This window comes from Protopterus annectens, chromosome 9.part0 (genome assembly GCF_019279795.1).
Source record: "Protopterus annectens isolate FY-2018-M chromosome 9.part0, PAN1.0, whole genome shotgun sequence".
NCBI lineage: Eukaryota > Metazoa > Chordata > Ceratodontiformes > Protopteridae > Protopterus > Protopterus annectens.
In genome coordinates, this window is record NC_056743.1 from 1,442,204,993 (window position 1) to 1,442,223,883 (window position 18,891).

At 45.9% G+C, this 18,891-nt stretch overlaps 1 protein-coding gene across 1 annotated transcript in view; it reads left to right on the plus strand.

The window, feature by feature from the left end:
- The window catches only part of LOC122812116, a 1,581,175-nt gene that overhangs the window by 725,754 nt on the left and 836,530 nt on the right, over positions 1–18,891 (plus strand). The window contains exon 6 of the mRNA XM_044084402.1: positions 7,311–7,357. Within this exon, the coding sequence (XP_043940337.1) occupies positions 7,311–7,357 (47 nt within the window). The remainder of the gene's footprint in view (positions 1–7,310; positions 7,358–18,891) is intronic.

The window sequence follows — 18,891 nt, forward strand, 5'->3', positions numbered from 1 at the left end:
GGCCTTCTGACATCTGGGGCAAGAAAGACTGAGGATATGACGTCGGTCATGCACTTTAGTACCACGGCGTACTGACGTCAGATCTAAGCGACCATGACCGACGCCAGCCTAACACTTTGGTATTCGGGCCGACGGAGGACAGCGGACTACCCACTAGTTTTGACTGCAGCAATGTGGATCTTCGAACATCTACATTTATGGTAGGTACAAAACTGTACTTTTTGCAAGGGATCTTAACTACACCATAATCATTTTAGTGCCTCCTCCCCCAGTTTGGCTATGGTATTCTACCCATATGTTAGGACTGCAGATGCATCCTTGAAGGACATAGTACAGTTTTGTACCTACCATAAATGTAGATGTCAGAGAGGTATGCATCTGCAGTCAGGATTACCCACCCTCCTTCCCCTCTGTGGTACTCCTAGGGTATTTGCCCATCTTGTAGCTAGCTGGGGGAATCTATTATGGTGTATTTGTTTGTATATATGTATATACATGTTATTTTTGTTTGCTCTCTACTGTTTTGAATCATTTTTCATTTATCCAAATTTAGCCTTCCTAGAGGGCACCTGGCATCTGGGGCAAGAAACACTGAGGAAATGGCGTCGGCTGATGCCTTTATACCCGATTCACAGCAGCTATGACGTCGGGTGAAGTGCGACATCAGCCGAGGCCAGACCCAGACTTTGGAATCCGGCCGACCGAAGGGCTGCTTGAGGCAGGACAACCCATATGTTAGGACTGCAGATGCATACCTCTCAGACATCTACATTTATGGTAGGTACAAAACTGTACTTTCTCTTAGGTTATTTGGACCAGAGGTAGCCTCTACCTTCTTTAATTTGCAAACTCAGTCTGAGATAATGGAGAGGGAAATTGTGGGTAAGAGTTTAGCTCCAGAGTTTGAAGCTGCCTCGAGCTTGGAAAATGGCAGTCTTTGTTCCGAGCTCGGAACTGATACCCCATACGTAATGACTGAACAAGGATCACCAATAGATGGAACATTAAGATAAGACACAACTTTTTTTGCTACAAGCATCATGGGATACCAACCCCTCATGGGGTCACAACACATTCCACTAGAGCAACTTCTACTTGTACAGCATTCCTTATGGGAGTCCCTGCCAGGTACATCCTGGAAGCTGTTACCTGGAGTTCTGTACACACCAAGTATTACCACCTGCCTATCTTTTCCAAATCCAGGCCGAGTTTTGCAGCAGCAGTCCTGCAGGGCAAACTTGCCAGCCCTAATTCTTCTGGACTGCCTCCACCCTTCAGCTTTGGGAATCCACAAAAGTGTGATGACTGCAACAGTGAGACACAAACAGTACAGTTGTGTAAACTTTACATAAATGTAGATGTTTGTGTATTCACTGTTGCAGTCCTTGATGTTTATCATGCATACAGCTGCAGTCATAACAGATGGGTTCTCCTGCCGTCAGGCGGGTCCTCGGTCGGCCGAATTCCAAAGTCTAGGTCCGGCGTCGGTTGTCGTCGCTTCCTCCCTGACGTCAGTGCAACAGGGGTATAAAAGAACCAGCCGACGCCATTTTCTTCAGTCTTTCTTGCCGCGCGGTGCCCAAAGCAGAAGCAGTTCGCAAGTGCCGGTCGGCCAGCTCCTGAGATTACAAAAAATTTGGAACTGAAGTCTTCTTAAAAGCTAAGTACCCCGTTGGGGAAACTTTTTCTCGCCTCAGACCGATGTCAGACAAAGTTAATAATTGCATTTCTTGTGGGAAGCAAATACCGCATAAGGATTTCCATTCCCTCTGTATACCTTGTTTAGGCCCAGACCACGACGTCTCTGTCGCTTTTGTGCTACATTCAACAAATGCACTATTAAGTGTCGGGAGTTAAGCAGCATTATTTTGGGAAAGCATTTAACTATACTATGTTGTCGGATACTCTGACTCCGGTTTTGTCTAAAAAACGCAAAGACAAGGACCGACACGAGGTCCGTGGCCTCTACCGACACCATGCCAAAGCCGACTACACGTGGTCCGGTTCTCAGCGAGGCGCCTACGCAGCCCCTGATTTCCGACAACACATCTTTGGCGGTGTCTCCTGTACCCGAGGTCGCAGGCTCCTCGGCCCACACCCTGACTACAGATACCGAAGCCGTGCTTGGCATTGAAACACAGAATGTGACAGGTCCACCTCCACTCAAGGTGTCTTCAGACCTTCCTCTTCTTTCTCCAAGGCTTTCACCAAGTCTAAAGCAACCATGCACCCTAAGAGACCAGCTACACAGGGCCCATCTCCAGGCCCCATGCCTAAGAAACAGATGCTTAAAATGGCTGAGGATTTAATTACTCTAATCAGAGGTTCTCAGCCACCTCCGGACAAAAGACCTAGAGTGGAGGAAGATTCCCCCTCTGATCATGGCTCCATTATTTCAGAGCACTCTTATCAGGAACAGTCTTACTCTCCTTTTGAAGACTGTGATGCAGAGGAATCTATTCCTTCTGTATCCCCCCCCTGAGGATTACTCATTTGGTGAAACTCTGCATACCTTAAGGGAACACTTCCACTGGGAAGGCCAGGATTATTCCGATTCCAAGAAAAGGCTCAGGGAATTTCTTTAGTTACCCCAGCACAGGCCTGTGGCTATACCTCCTGTCCTGGACATCTAGATGATGTTTACTCGGAGGCCTGCCTTAACCCGGACTCTCTCCCTCCAGCTCCAGTTAAGCCTGACAGGTACTACAGGGTTCCTTACTCGCACCAATTTCTATACAAAAGCCATGCTGCTGACCTAGAAACCATCTCACAGGGGCCCAAGGGAGTTAAGGCCTCCATTGCCAAAAACCCATTGCCTTCCAAGAGAGATTCCAGATCCTTAGAAAGGTGGGGAAAAAAGGTATATACCTCGGCTACCTTATCCATGAGGGCCTTAAACTGTCAGTTTCATATGCTAAAATACCAACCGTTTCTGTTATCTCAATTGTAAAGTAAAATGTCGCAACCTGAACAACCAGACATGAAGGAGTTGCAGGATTTGATGCATAGTGCAGAACAAGTGGGTAAACATACCTTACAATGTGGTTTTGATGCTCTAGAGGCCTCATGTAGAGCTGCTGTTACAGGCTCAGTCATACGTAGGCATGCCTGGCTCAAGGAACAAGCCTTGCCTGATCATGTCAAAGCTAAATTACTAGACGCCCCTCTTCAAAAGGATGTACTATTTGGGGCAAATGCTGAGGAAGTATTACGGAAAATGAAGGAAAAGGCTAAATCAGTGCTAACTGTGAGAATTTCTGCAGTTTCAACCCCCACGTTTTAGTAGAAATTGGCCTTCCAAAAACTGGTCCTTACCTGCCACAGACAGACCCCAAAGAGGCAGATACAGGCGCCAGAGGGGCAGAGGACAAACACAAGGCTCGTACAGAGGCAGACAATGGCAAGCTCCTACACAAAGAGGTGGTGAGGACAACTCGCAATCTTTCAGAAAGCAAAACCAATGACTTTCCCCTTTGCATGCCAACCAGGTCTCAAATGGCAGCACCCTTAGGAGGAAAGCTGGCACTATTCTCAAAAAATTGGCATATTGTCACAAAGGACAAATGGATCCTGAGCATTATAAACAGAGGCTACAAATTCCATTTTCGTACCCTTCCAAAAATGAAAGGCATGCCAAACCTGCCACACAATCAAAGTGCAGAGGCACAAAAGCAAATTTCAGATCTTATAAACATGAAAGCTATTCAAGAGGTACCTACACACGGACAAGGTTAAGGTTTTTATTCCAGGCTATTTCTGGTGCCAAGGAAGGGCAAAGATTGGAGACCCATTTTGGATCTTTCCATCCTAAACACATTCCTACTCGTACCAAAATTCAGGATGCTCACTCTACAGCAACTTCTTCCCATGCTGGGCAAGGAGTCTTGGCTGGTAACATTGGACCTCAAGAAGGCATACCTGCATGTCCCAATCAGACAAAATTGCAGAAGATACCTCAGATTTCTTGCAGGTTCAATACATTATCAATTCTCTGCATTGCTTTTTGGTTTATCTACTGCGCCCAGAGTATTCACGAAATGCCTGGCATCAGTAATTGCCTACTGCAGACTTCAAGGGATACAAATATACCCTTGTTTGGATGACTGCCTGATCCAAGCGGACAGCAAGCACATTCTTCTGAAACATCTGGCTTATGTAATAATGTTATTAAACTCTCTAGGATACACAGTCAACAAAGAGAATTCAAGACTAATACCCTCTCGGAAGATAATTTTCCTGGGTGCCAGTTTGGACACACACACCCAGATGGCCTTCCTCACGACAGAGAAGCAGGGGCAACTAATTCAATATTTCAGAACACTGGCAAATTGCACCAGGCTGACTGCAAGGAAAATCCTGCAGGCTCTGGGATTCATGGCATCTTGCATCTTACTAATCCCATGTGCAAAGCTGCATATGAGAAATACAATGGTACCTAAAAAAATATATGGTCTCAACACAGCCACAGTTTGGAAACAATGATACCACTAATTCCATGTCTGCAAAAGGAATTTCTGTGGTGGGCTCAAGCATGCCAAACAAACACAGGTCTTCCATTCAGCAAGCCTCAAGCAAATCAAGTCATCACAACAGACGCCTCGGACTACGCCTGGGGGGCGCACATGACAGACCGGTGCATTCAGGGCAAATGGACCCAAAAAGAAAAGCACCTTCACATCAATCAAAAAGAAATGCTAGCAGTGATAAATGCTATTACAGCCTTCAAGGACCTTCTACAACCAGGTCAGCTATTGATAAGAACAGACAACACCACAGTTATGTGGTACATAAACAAGCAGGGAGGAACACATTCTTATCCCCTATGCAGACTGGCCATGTCACTTTGGAACATGGCCATGGACTTACAAATGGAGCTACAAGCACAGTACTTGCCAGGCAAGGAATACACACTGGCAGACAACCTAAGCAGGAATATGACAGATCCACGTGAATGGAAGTTGCATCCAAAAGTTTTTACAGAAATAATCCAAGAATGGGGAAGGCCAGACACAGATCTCTTTGCCTCCCACAAAAATCATCAATTGACAAAATTCTGCTCAAGGATCTTCCATCCAAAGGCCTGGAGAGTGGACGCTCTCTTTTTCAGTTGGACATCAATGACAGTTTATGCCTTCCCACCTCTTCCTCTGCTGCCCAAAGTCCTATTCAAGACCAGAGCAGACAGACCAAAGATGATCCTCATCGCTCCGGACCGGCCAAGGCAACACTGGTACCCACTACTAAGGAGCCCGACGCATTCCCCACCATGGACCCTGCCTCTGCCTCTTCGTCTGACTCAACACAGCTTCAAAACTCTTCAGTCAGCTGAAGACACTCAATCTAGCCGCATGGAAGATTCCTTAGCATCACAGCAGGCCCTGCTCTCCAAGGAGGTGCAGGATGTCATTTTGGAGGCCAGAAGGCCATCAACTAGAAAAGCTTACTCTGCAAAATGGAAACGTTTTTGTGTTTGGAATGAGAAAAAGGGCCAGTGCCCTGGAAAACTGAATTTACCTCAAATACTACAATATTTGGCCGAGCTGCTAAGCAGTGGACTTTCGTTCTCCATCAAAATCCATGCCTCAGCCATTTCTGCAGAATACAACACTGATCCACCTTTATTCTCTCACCCTCTAAGACAGTTTCTCAGAGGGGCTAAGAATTTAAGATCTCCAAGAAAACAACCAATACCTGCTTGGGATCTTAATTTCATTCTGGAAAAACTGACCTTGCCTCCTTTTGAACCAGCTGCTTCATCAGATTTATAATATTTGTCCTGGAAAACAGCTTTCCTTCTGGCTATCACTTCAGCTCGTAGAGTTTCAGAACTACAGGCTCTTATGGCTGTCCAGCCTTACATCATCTTCCATCAGGAAAGAGTTTCATTACGTACCAACCAGTCCTTTATGCCTAAAGTGGTATCCAGGGTAGCTTTAAATCAGGCCATACATTTACCTACTTTTTATCCTAATCCTCAAAACAAAGGGGAGAGATTACTGCATTCCTTGGACATCCACAGACAACTGCGTTATTATTTGGACAGAACAAAGCCTTTCAGAAAATCAGAACAGGTTTTTGTGGCCTATGCGGTAGGAGCTCAAGGAAAGTCGATATCCAAACAGACAATCTCAAAATGGATAGCCCACTGCATACGCTTTTGCTATTCCTTTCATGGCAAAACTGTACCTACAGGCATTAGAACTCATTCCACCAGGGCCACAGCCACCTCTGCAGCCTTCCTCAGAGGAGTTCCTACCAAGGATATTTTAGAAGCAGCCACTTTAAGTTCTGTGCATACCTTCTCCAAGCACTACAACCTACCATTATACTCCAAGTCTAGAGCAGGCTTTGCCACTGCAGTCTTGCAGGGCATTTTGGCTCCTCCTAGCTCCACCTAGTGCCTACCACCCCTTTTTTAGCTTTGGGATTCTACCCATCTGTTATGACTGCAGCTCTGCACGATGAACATAGTACAGTTTTGTACCTACCATAAATGTAGATGTTCGAGTGCTAATACAGCTGCAGTCCAGGTTTCCCTCCCACCTTCCCCTCTAGGGGTATTCTTTTATGGTGTATTTGCTTGCAACTACTGTTTTTTGATTATATTGCATTGCATTATTACATTATTTTATGTATTGCCTTCCTACTGGGGGCACCTGACATCTGGGGCAAGAAAGACTGAAGAAAATGGTGTCGGCTGGTTCTTTTATACCACTGTCGCACTGACGTCAGGGAGGAAGCGACAACCGACGCCGGACCTAGACTTTGGAATTCGGCCGACCGAGGACCCGCCTGACGGCAGGAGAACCCATCTGTTATGACTGCAGCTGTATTAGCACTCTAACATCTACATTTATGGTAGGTACAAAATTGTACTTTTCCCTTACTCCAGCCCCCTTGTCTCCATCTCTCACCTCTATTACTCATCTCTTTCAGGGGTATTGGTATTTACTTTTTACTGGTGTTTTTTCCCCACCATAGTTTAGCTCCCTATTTGGGGGGGCCCCTGACATTTGGGACAAAAACTGATGTAATGGTGTCTGCTGCCTGTTTTTATACCCCTGACGTCAGTCCTGGAGCGACTGCAACTAACATAGAAATAGTAAGTCTCTGGTATTTGGGCCTACTGAGGGCTACCTGCAGGCAGATAACCAAAGTGTGATGACTGCAACAGTGAATACACTCAAACATCTACATTTATGGTAAGTGTACACAATTGCTCCTTATTCTTGTGCACATTCTTTTTTCTTTATACTAGTATTAGATATGCTACAAAACACCGCTCTAATGTAGTTATCTTCTTTTTACAGGTACCTCATTGATGTGTGCAGTATGAGCCCTAAGCGTGCTATAGAATGTAAGTACATCTTTTGTCCTCCTGCTTAATTTACCAGTTTCCTGCACATTTCCTGTCTGACTAGGAAATGCTATTGGAAGTTTCTTTGGTTTGGTGATGAGAAGCAGGTTTAAATAGGTGGAGCTGGGTTTTTGTCTTCAGTTTTTATATGCATAACAATGTTTTGAAAACATGTATGACCATTGGATCTGAAACTGATAAAATCATGTGGTGAATAGTATAAAATGCGATGTTCATCATGTTACCCTGCTGCAGTCATCACACTTGGGTTATCTTGTCGTCGGGCGGTCCCGCAGTCTGCCTGAATTCCAAATTCTTGGTCTGGCGTCTGTTGCTGTCGCTTCTTCCCTGACGTCAGTGCACCTGGGGTATATATAATGCATCCAACGCCATTTTCTTCAGTCTTTCTTGACTTGCGGTGCCCGAAGGTGAAGCAGTTCGCAAGTGCCGGTCGGCTCCTGAGATTTTCGAAGTCTAATTTCAGATCTGAAGTCTTCAATAAAGCCAAGTACCCCGTTGGGGAAACTTTTCTTGCCTCTGACCGATGTCAGAAAAAGTTAATTGTATTTCTTGTGGGAAGCAAATACCTCAAGGATTTTCATTCTTACTGTATACCTTGCCTAGGCCCAGGCCACAACGTCACTGGTTGTTGCTTTTGTGCTAGGTTCAATAAGTGTACTATAAAAAGACTGTTTGATTTCGCACTACACTACTTCGGTAGAAAATTTAACTACACAATGCCGTCTGAGCAACCGACTACCGGCGTGCACAAAAAACGCAAGGATAAGGACCAGGCAGCCTAGACCCAAGCCAGACTCCGAGGCCTCTGCTGGGCTGGTCTCAGGTTCACCGGTTTTCAGTGAGGCTCCTACGCAGCCCCTGACCACCGCAGATTTGGAACCAGAGACCGCTTCGGAGCCTTTGGCGGAGAGTGCTAGGCTGACGCCATTTTGTTTAGCCCCTACCGACGACACTGCAGACAGATGTCAGTGCTGCAGAAACACCTTCGGTTTCTGAAGGCGTCTTCAGACCGACGCTCACCATTAAAACGCTCACCATTAAAATGTATCCTAAGCTTAAGACTCCTATTAAACCAAAAAAGACTGCACTTCAGTCTCCAGTTCAAGGCCCCATGCCTAAGAAATGCTTAAAATGGAAGATTTGATCTCTTTAATCAGGGGTTCCCAACCCCCCCCCCCCCCGACAAAAGGCCTAGACAAGAGGAAGATTATGCCTCCTCTGATCAAGTTTCTATTTCCTCAGGCTCCTCTGAGGACCAAGATTACTCTTCCCTCTTATGAAGATTCTGATGCTGAGGATTCCATTCCCTCAGCTTCTCCCCCAGAAGACTCCTCCTTTGGGGAAACTTTACACACTATGAGGGAATGTTTTCACTGGGAAGGTCAGGACTACTCTGACTCAAAGAAAAAGCTCAGAGTTTCTTTTACTCCCCCAGCACAGACCTCTTGCCATCCCCCCAGTTTTAGACATTGTGGATGATGTTTACTTGGAATCCTATTTGAATCCAGATTCTCTGCCTCCTGCTCCAGCCAAACCAGACAGGTATTAGAGTGCCTGACTCCCACAAATTCCTTTATAAAAGCCCTGTAGCTGATCCAGAGACCATCTCCCAGGGTCCCAAAGGGGCTAAGGCTTCTATGGCAAAAAATCCTGTACCCTCTGAAAGGGACTCGAGCACTAGACAGGTGGGGGGGGGGAGGTTTACACCTCAGCCACTCTAGCTATGATAGCACTAAATTGTCAATTTCACATGCTAAAATATCAGCAATTTCTAATGGCTCGGTTAAGACAAAAAACGAGCACACTCCCTCATCAGTCTGAATTGAAAGAAATGCAGGATCTGTTGCATGCAACTGAACAGGTTGGCAAACATACTTTGCAATGTGGTTTTGATTCTTTAGAGGCTTCCTGCAGAGCAGCTGTCACTGGGTCTGTTATACGTAGGCATGCTTGGTTAAAGGAGCAAACTCTGCCTGATCATGTTAAAGCAAAGCTTCTAGATGCTTCCTTGCAGCAGGATGTCCTATTTGGAGTTAAAGCAGAAGTCGTAAAGAAAATGGAGGATAAGGCAAAATCTATGCAGACAAAGATTTTCTACAGGTACAGCCCCCCTCCCTTCAGCAGAAATTGGCCAACAAAATATTGGTCCTTTCCAACTACTGACAGACCAGAGAGGGGTGAATACAGATGCCCAAGAGGCAGAGGGCAATCACAAGCCCAATACAAACCTCGACAATGGGGCACTGCAACACAGAAGGGAGGAGAAGACAGGCCCCAAACTTCTAGAAGGCAAACTCAGTGACTTGCACCTTATATGGCCAAGCAACACACTCTTGGCAGCTCCCTTGAGAGGAAAACTAGCACTTTTTTCAGACAACTGGTGCACCGTCACAAAGGACAAATGGGTCCTAGACATAATTTCACGAGGATACAGATTCCATTTCCACACCGTGCCAATGAAAAAAGGAATGCCAAACCTGCCACAAAATCAATGGGCAGAGGCACAAAAACAAATTACAGCTCTCATGGACATGAGAGCCATTCATCTGGTACCTACACAGGAGCAAAGCCAAGGATTTTACTCTACTCTTTCTAGAACCCAGAAAGGACAATGCCTGGAGACCAATTCTGGACCTTTCGATGCTAAACACCTTCTTACAAGTACCCAAATTCAAGATGCTAACACTACAGCAGCTTCTTCCCATGTTGGGCAAGAAAGCATGGCTAGTAATGTTGGACCTCAAGGATGCATACCTGCATGTCCCTATCAAAGTTGCAGAAGATACCTCCGTTTCATTGCAGGTTCAACCCATTACCAATTCTCTGCACTGCCCTTTGGCTTATCCACTGCGCCCAGGGTCTTCACAAAATGCCTGGCACCAGTAATTGCATACTGCAGACAGAGGAATCCAAATATACCCATAACTGGACGACTGCCTCAGCCAAGCAGAAAGCAAGGACATCCTGTTACAACATCTGGCTTTTGTAAAACTTCTAAGTTGCCTGGGGTACACAGTAAACGAAACAAAATCAAAACTAGTACCCTCACAAATTGACATTCCTGGGTGCCAGCTTGAATACAACGGCCCAGAATGCTTATCTGACGCCAGACAAACTACAACTGCCTCAATATTTCAAAACAATGGCAACAAAGACCCAACTCCCTGCAAGCAAAATTCTGCAGGCCTTGGGCATTATGGCATCTTGCATACTACTAATACCATTTGCAAAGCTGTATATGAGGAAATTACAGTGGTACCTAAAAACCGTATGGTCTCAACACAGCCACAGCTTGGACACAATACCTCTCATTCCCTGCCTTCAACAAGAGTTTCTGTGGTGGTCACAGGCATGTCACCTCAACAAGGGTCAGCCTTTCACCTTGCACCCCAGCCAGGCAAACTGACAACAGATGCTTCGGACTACGCCTGGGAGGCACACATGGCAGGACAGTGCGTTCAAGGCATATGGTCTGCAGATCAAAGGAATCTGCACATCAATCAAAAAGATGTTAGCTGTACAGAATGCTCTGATAGCCTTCAAGAACCTATTACATCCAGGACAACTTGCAGTAAGGACGGACAACACCACAGTAATGTGGTACATAAACAAACAAGGGGGTACACACTCCTACCCTCTATGCAGGCAAGCAGTGACCTTGTGGAACACAGCACTGGCTTACCAAGTTCAGTTACAAGCTCAATTCCTGCCAGGGAAAAAGAACACATTGGCAGACTACCTCAGCAGAAACATTATGGATCCCCACGAGTGGAAACTGGATCCACAAGTATTTTCAATAACTCAAAAATGGGGACTCCCAGACATAGACCTGTTTGCCAGCCCCCAAAACTATCAGCTAACAACATTTTGTACAAGGACACTTCACCATCAAGCTTGGAATGTGGACGCACTCAGTTGGAAAAATCTGACAGTATATGCCTTCCCTCCATTGCCTCTTCTCACAAAGGTGCTTCTGAAAGTCAGAAAGTAGAGACCACGACTGATACTCATAGCCCCAGACGGGCCACACCAGCACTGGTACCCACTATTAAGGATTATGGCCCAGGGCCCACCTTGGATTTGACCACAAATTGCCCACTTGCTCGCACAGTAAAACAATCCGATTCTACGCGGCCAGCTCAAAACCTTAAATTTGGCTGCGTGGCAAATCACCTAAGCATCCAGCCAGCTCCTCTTCCTCAAGCAGTTATGGATGTTCTGGAAGCTAGGAGGCCCAGCACCAGGAAGGCCTACTCGGCCAAATGGAAAAGGTTTTGCGCCTGGAACCAAGCTAAAGGCCAAAATACCCTTCAGCCTCACATACCTCAGATTCTACAGTATTTAACTGAGATGTTGCACAACGGACGGTCTTTTTCTTCCATTAAAATCCACGCATCAGCTATTTCAGCCCACTACAACACGGATCCACCCTTATTTTCACATCCACTTCTAAGGCAGTTCCTCAGAGGGGCAAAAAACATTAGGCCCCCCAGGAGATCACCTACACCAACGTGGGACCTCAATTTTGTTCTGGAAAAACTTACGCTACCTCCCTTTGAACCAGCTTTCTCTGCTGATCTAAAGTTTATATCATGGAAGACTGCCCTGCTGCTAGCAATAACTTCAGCCAGAAGAGTCTCAGTGCTTCAGGCACTAATGGCAGTGGAACCTTTCCTCATTTTCCATCAAGACAGTTTCTCTACGAACTAATCCTTCCTTCATGTCTAAGGTGGTATCTAGTGCGGCTTTAAATCAAACCATCCACTTACCCACCTTCTTTCCAAAGCCACAGAGCAAAGCAGGCAACTTCGTTACTACTTGGACAAAACTAAGGTTTTCAGACAATCTGACCAGCTCTTTGTATCCTATTCTACAGCTTCGCAAGGGAAGGCTATATCAAATCAAACCATTTCTAAATGGATAGGACATTGCATTCGCTTTTGCTATTCCCATCATGGAAAACCAGTTCCTGCTACCAGGCAACAGCTACATCTACAGCCTTCCTCAGGGGGGTCCCAGCAAAGGAGATTTTGGAAGCTGCAACTTTGAGTTCAGTACACACCTTCACCAAACACTACCACTTACCACTTTACTCTAAGACTAGAGCTGGCTTCGCCACTGCAGTTCTGCAGGGCCTTCTAGCCCCCTCTAACCCTCTAACTCCTCCTCCCATCCTTAGCTTTGGGATTCTACCCAAGTGTGATGACTGCAGCAGGGTAACATGAACATAGTACAGTTTTGTACCTACCGTAAATGTAGATGTTAGAGTGTACACCCTGCTGCAGTCCAAGTTACCCTCCCTCCATCCCCTCTGATCTAACTGGCTAAATCTTTACAATACCTTACTGATGTGTTTGCTTATAGCTGGAGGGATGTTGTGTTTGTGCTAAATTTCTTATATTGGTACTAATTACTGAACACCTTTTTGGGGGCACCTGACATCTGGGGCAAGAAAAACTGAAGAAAATGGCGTTGGATGATTTATATATACCCCTGGCGCACTGACGTCAGGGAAGAAGTGACAGCAACCGACGCCGGACCAAGACTTGGGAATTCAGGCCGACTGCGGGACCGCCTGACTACTAGATAACCCAAGTGTGATGACTGCAGCAGGGTGTACTCAAACATCTACATTTATGGTAGGTACAAAACTACTTTTTGCTTTAAAGTATTTTGGTAGCCGGTTTAATTATCCTGAAATGTCGTCTGATAGCCATCCGACTACCTGAGTTTACAAAAAACGCAAGGAAAAGGATAGAGATAAACAAATGAGGCCCAAATCCGACGAAGCTTCTCCTAAGCCAGTCGCTGGTTCGCCGGATCTCAGTGAGGCGCTGTCACAGCCCCTGACACCCGCTACTTTAGAGTTGCAGGCCGCTACCGACTACCACGTGGAGTTGGCCATGCTGCTGGATACTCATGGTATTGCAGCCTCTGACGCTAATCCCTCAGATGGGTCCAGAGACGCTGAGCGGTACCGGCTTCTGAGGGTGTATTCAGACCGCAACATCTTTACATTAAAAGACTTCAGCTTCGAAGACTAAAGCATCTTCTAAAGCTAAGAAAAAAGCTCAAGAGCCATGTGTACAGGCCTCTCTACCTAAGAAACAGATGATCAAAATGGCCGAAGACCTGATTACCTTGATCAGGGATTCCCATCCCCCTCCTGATAAGAGGCCTAGGCAAGACACTAACTCCTCAGATCAGGTTTCTATTTCTTCTGATTACTCTTCTGATCAGGGATATTCCTTTGCCCCCTATGAGGATTTTGATACTGAAGAGTCCATACCTTCAGCATCCCCTCTTGAGGATTATTCCTTTTGGGAAACCTTGCATACCATGAGGGAGCCCTTTTGGGAAACCTTGCATACCATGAGGGAGCATTTTCATTGGGAAAGCCAAGATTCTTCAGAATCTAAAAAGAGGCTCAGGGATTTCATTTTAGTACCTCAGCACAGGCCTCTAGCCATTCCCCCTGTGTTGCACATTGTAGATGTCTTTTCTGAGTCTAGTTTGACCCCTGACTCCTTACCTCCAGCTCCTGTTAAGCCTGACTGATATTACAGGGTTCCTGACTCGCACATTTCTTTTTAAATCCCTGCTGCTGATCCAGAAACTATTTCACTGGGTCCAAAAGGTGTTAAGGCATCGACAGAGAAAACCCAACCCCCTCTGACAGATTCAAGAGCTCTGGATAGATGGGGGGGAAAAAGGTTTACACATCTGCACCTTTGGCTATAAGGGTCTTAAACTGTATGTTTCATATGCTCAAGTATCAGCAACATGTCATGGGATTGCTTAAACAGAAGGTGTTGAATTCTGAATGTGCTGATAAGGAAATGCAGGATTTATTGCATGCAGCTGAACAAGTTGGAAAGCATACTTTGCAATGTGGTTTTGATTCTTTGGAAGCCTCCTGCAGGGCCGCAATTACGGGTTCTGTACTTAGGAGGCATGCTTGGTTAAAGGAACAAAATCTGCCTGATCTAGATGCACCTTTACAGCATGATGCTTTGTTTGGTGTTAAGGCAGAAGTGGTGTTAAAGAAAATGGAGGACAAAGCTAAATCTATGCAAACTGCTAGATTTTTTTTATAAGTACAACCACCTAGATTTAGTAGACACTGGCCTACCAAAAATTGGTCCTTCCCAGTGTCAGACCTCAAAGGGGCAGATCCAGACACCCTAGGGGTAGATCCAGGCACAATGTTCATATAGGTTAAAACAATGGGGTGCTTCTACCTCCAAAGCTGGAGAAGATGAAGCACAAACATACAGAAAACAGTCCCAATGACTTCCCCTGCTCACACCAAGCACTTATCTCCTGGCAGCACCCTTGGGAGAAAATTAGCAATTTTTGCTCAAAATTGGCACATTATAACCCAGGACAAGTGAGTTCTGAATATAGTGTCACAAGGCTACGAATTCCATTTCCATACTCTGCCAAAGGCAAATGGCTGGCCAGATCTGCCAAAAAATCAATGGGCAGAGGCACAAAAACAAGTTTAATCCCTCATGGACATGAGGGCCATTCAACAAGTATCAGAGCAAGGACAATGATTTTACTCAACTGTTCTTGGTACGCAGAAAGGACAAGGCCTGGAGGCCGATACTGGACTTATCTATTCTTAACACATTCCTGGATATACCAAAATTCAAAATGCTCACTTTGCAGCAGCTTCTGCTCATGCTGGGCAAGAATGCATGGCTTGTGACTTTAGACCTAAAAGAGGCATACCTGCATGTTCCAGACAATCGTGCAGAAGATACTACAGATTCAAGGCTGGTTCAGTGCATTACCAATTCTCTGCACCACCCTTTGGCTTACCTACTGCGCCCAGGGTCTTTACAAAGTGCCTGGCACCAGTAATTGCATTCTGCAGACAGAGGAATACAAATATACCCTTACTTGGACGACTGTCTAATTCAAGTAGAGAACAAGGATATTCTTCAACATCTGGCATTTGTGAAAAAACTTCTAGCATGCCTAGGGTACACAGTTAACGAAATCAAAACTCGTACCCTCTCAAGAGATATTCTTGGGTGCAAGCTTGAATACAACTGTCCAGATGGCTTATCTCACGCCAGACAAAGGCAACTGACTACCTATTTCAAAATGTTGGCAACAAAGGCCCAGTTATCTGCAAGAAAAATTCTGCAGGCTTTGGGCTTCATGGCATCCTGCATCCTACTAATTCCATATGCAAGACTGCATATGAGTAAACTTCAGTGGTACCTAAAAAGTGTTTGGACTCAACATTGCCACAGCCTGGAAACAATGATTACTCTCATTCCCTGCCTGCAACAGGAGTTTTGATGGTGGGCAAAGGCTTGTCACCAGAACAAGGGACAGCCATTCACATTACCCCCAGCCAGGCAGACTCTTAACGGATGCTTCAGATTATGCCTGTGGCCCACATGGTGGGAAGATGCATTCAGGGCACATGGTCCTCAAACCAAATGCATCTACATATCAATCAAAAAGATTCTAGCTGTTCAAAATGCCCTGACAGCCTTCAAGGACCTATTTATCCGGGACAACTACTGATAGGCAACCACGGTCATGGTATGTAAACAAGCAGGGGGGCACACACTTACCCCCCTTGCAGACTAGCCATGAAATTGTGGGACACAGCTTTAACTTACCAAGTACATCTGCAGGTACTATTCCTGCCAGGAAGGGAAAAATACTCTGGCAGACGACCTAAGCAGAAACCTCATGGATCTTCACGAGTGGAAGCTGGATCCACAAGTCTTTAGCATAATAACAAGGAAATGGGAATGCCCGGATATAGATCATAGGTTCATAGGTTGATACTACGCTATCTGCCCTATGGCATTTATAAGCCTAGCCAGAGTGTGTTTGGCTTTCGCCACCCTTTTAGATTAATCGACTGTGCCTTTGTATAGTAGGTCACAGAAGATGGCCCTTTTAAGGTTAGTTTACTGTGCCTCTGTCTAGCAGAGACACAGAAGAGATCCCAGGGGTAAACTTACAATCTCCCATCCACTCGTCAAGATTTCTACTGACGAGGGTCAGTGAGGATTGGGATTTTGTTTCAGAGTGAGGGGAGCCTCTGGGGTATGAATCTGTCCCTCCAGTATGTCCCATTTATTTCTGTGCTGAGGTTTAAGTCCCTGGAGCATGTAGCTCTAAGGGATTTTGATTTCCTGAGGTGGAGCATGTCCATTAATTCTGGGCTGGACATGGCTTTATACATCAGCCATAGCCTCTGAGTAGGCAGTAAACTGAGTAGAGCTGGAGTTTCTTTAGCCGAACTTCATACGGCATCTGAGTCCCTTGATCCTCTTGGTGAGGTACTTTTGGGGTCTCTCCAGTTGCTGCAGGTGTCTGGTAAGGTACATCCCAAATGGGGCATTGTATTCAATTATGGGCTTGATGAGTGAGTAGAGGGGCACAATGACCTCTCGATCTAGATGTGAACCCTTTCGTGATAAGGTGGGCTATGTAGGTCTTTCTAACCACTTTGGCAACGTGATTGTCAAAGGAGAGATTACTATCTGCTTGGGTCCCCAAATCCCCAATTACTTCCGTACTTCATGGATTATCACCTATGTGGTAGTTGGTCGGCACTGTTTTTCCCAAAGGGGATGACTGTGCACTTTTTGGCATTGAGCTTTAGGCCATGGCTCTGGCACCAGTTTATCTGTCTCTGTGAGACCCTTTTGGAGGATGCTTGTGTCAGCCGGAGAGTGTATTATTGCACTCAGTTTGCAGTCATCTGCGAACTTGGTCAGCCATAGTCCTCCCGTGTTAGCCTGTACCTCAGAGAAGTATGTACCGAACAAGAGAGGTCCCAGGACCAAGCCTAGTGGGACATCACTTGTAACTGGTTTATTTTGACTTGGCACCTGCAATTCTGACCATGTTGGTTCTATCCCTGAGCCAGTTTGCAACCCATCTTGTGACATAATGGTTGATATTTAAGCTGGTGAGGTTATTTATTATGCCCAAGTGGGGTATTGTCGAAGGCTTTTGCGAGGTCCAGGTAGGCTGTCTGGACTACCTTCCCTTCATCTATGGCCTTGATAACTGTTTCAAAGAAGTCGACCAGGTTCCAGAGGCAAGATCTGCCCTTGACAAAGCTGAACTGGGTAGGATCCAGTGTCTGGAGGTTCCCAATGTCTTTGAGTTCCATGATGATACGCTCCATAGCTTTGCAGACCAGACTAGTCAGGCTTATAGGGCGATAGTTTCCGGGGTCTGTTTTGGCACCACCTTTGTGGAGCGGGACCTCTGTTGCTGTCCGCCATTCCTTGGGTACATATCCTGTAGTAAAGCTGAGATTGAACAGTAACTTTATGTGGGGGTTCAGTTCTTCTTGGAGCTCGTGTAAGATGCAGCCCGGGACACTGTCCGGTCCCATTGATGCTGTGTTTTTTTGCTTTGGAGAGGGCAGCTCTCACCTGTGCATCTGTGATGTCAGGGAGGCTACATTCTGTTGGGATAGACATTTGCTCTTTTGGGGCGAAGGGGGGAGAAGTTTACACTGAACCTGTCTTCCAGGATGTTGGCAATATCTGTGGGTTCAGTGTATTTTTTGTCATTTTGCACCAACTCAGAGCATATCTGGGAGTTGCCACCCAGATTCCTGACAACTAAAGAAGGCCTTGTGGTCATCTTTAGCGTCTTGTGCAATTTTTCTTTCGAAGCTGGCCTTAGATGATTTTATGAGGGATCGTAGTTTCTTGCTAGTACTGATCAGAGATACCTTCCCTTTTTGGGATTTTGCTCTATCATGTAGTAGCTTCCTCCTTCTGTTGTATAGTTTACGGCCGGGGTCCACCAGACAGGTCTCCTGCCTTTGGAGGAGTGAGTCTTGGTTTTATTTGGGATAGCACGATCCATGCATTCCTGTAGGTGTCCATAGAATGCATTTGTAAAGGATTCTGCGGTTTGGCCAGTATTTTCCACTGGCCTGGGGGCTTTGAAGGATTCCACCTCAGTTTTGAGAAGTGTGAAGTTTGCTTTTGAGAAATTCTTCACTGTGGTTTCCTTGGCTAGGGGTGGGGATGGGATATGGATGTCCAGTGAGATTAATTTATGGTCTGATCTTACCAATGAGAGGTATACCTCTGGTGTGGAACAGGCCCCATGTTGGTGATAAAGTCCAATAGCTTTTCCCCTCTTGTGGGAGTGGTGACCAATTCCATAGCATTTGAGTTTATAAATTCTAGGAACCGTTGGGCGAGGGTGTTGGGGCTTGAGTAGTTTTCCCAGTCAATGTTTGGGTAGTTGAAGTCGCCCAATATTATGGTGTTTGGAGAGACCTTCATATTCTCCAGTGTTTTCAGGAAAGCAGAGTGGGGTTCCAGAGTTTGGGAGGGTGGTCTGTAGCAGGCTACAAACTAAGGCAGTTTTGCCCACTTTTAGTTGCACATGGATGGTCTCCTATGCTTCGTGCAGTGCCACTAACCTGGAGGTGTGGGTATCTTTGAATATGGATACTCCCCCTCCTTTTGTGGATCAGTCCGAGTTTTGGGGCAGAAAAT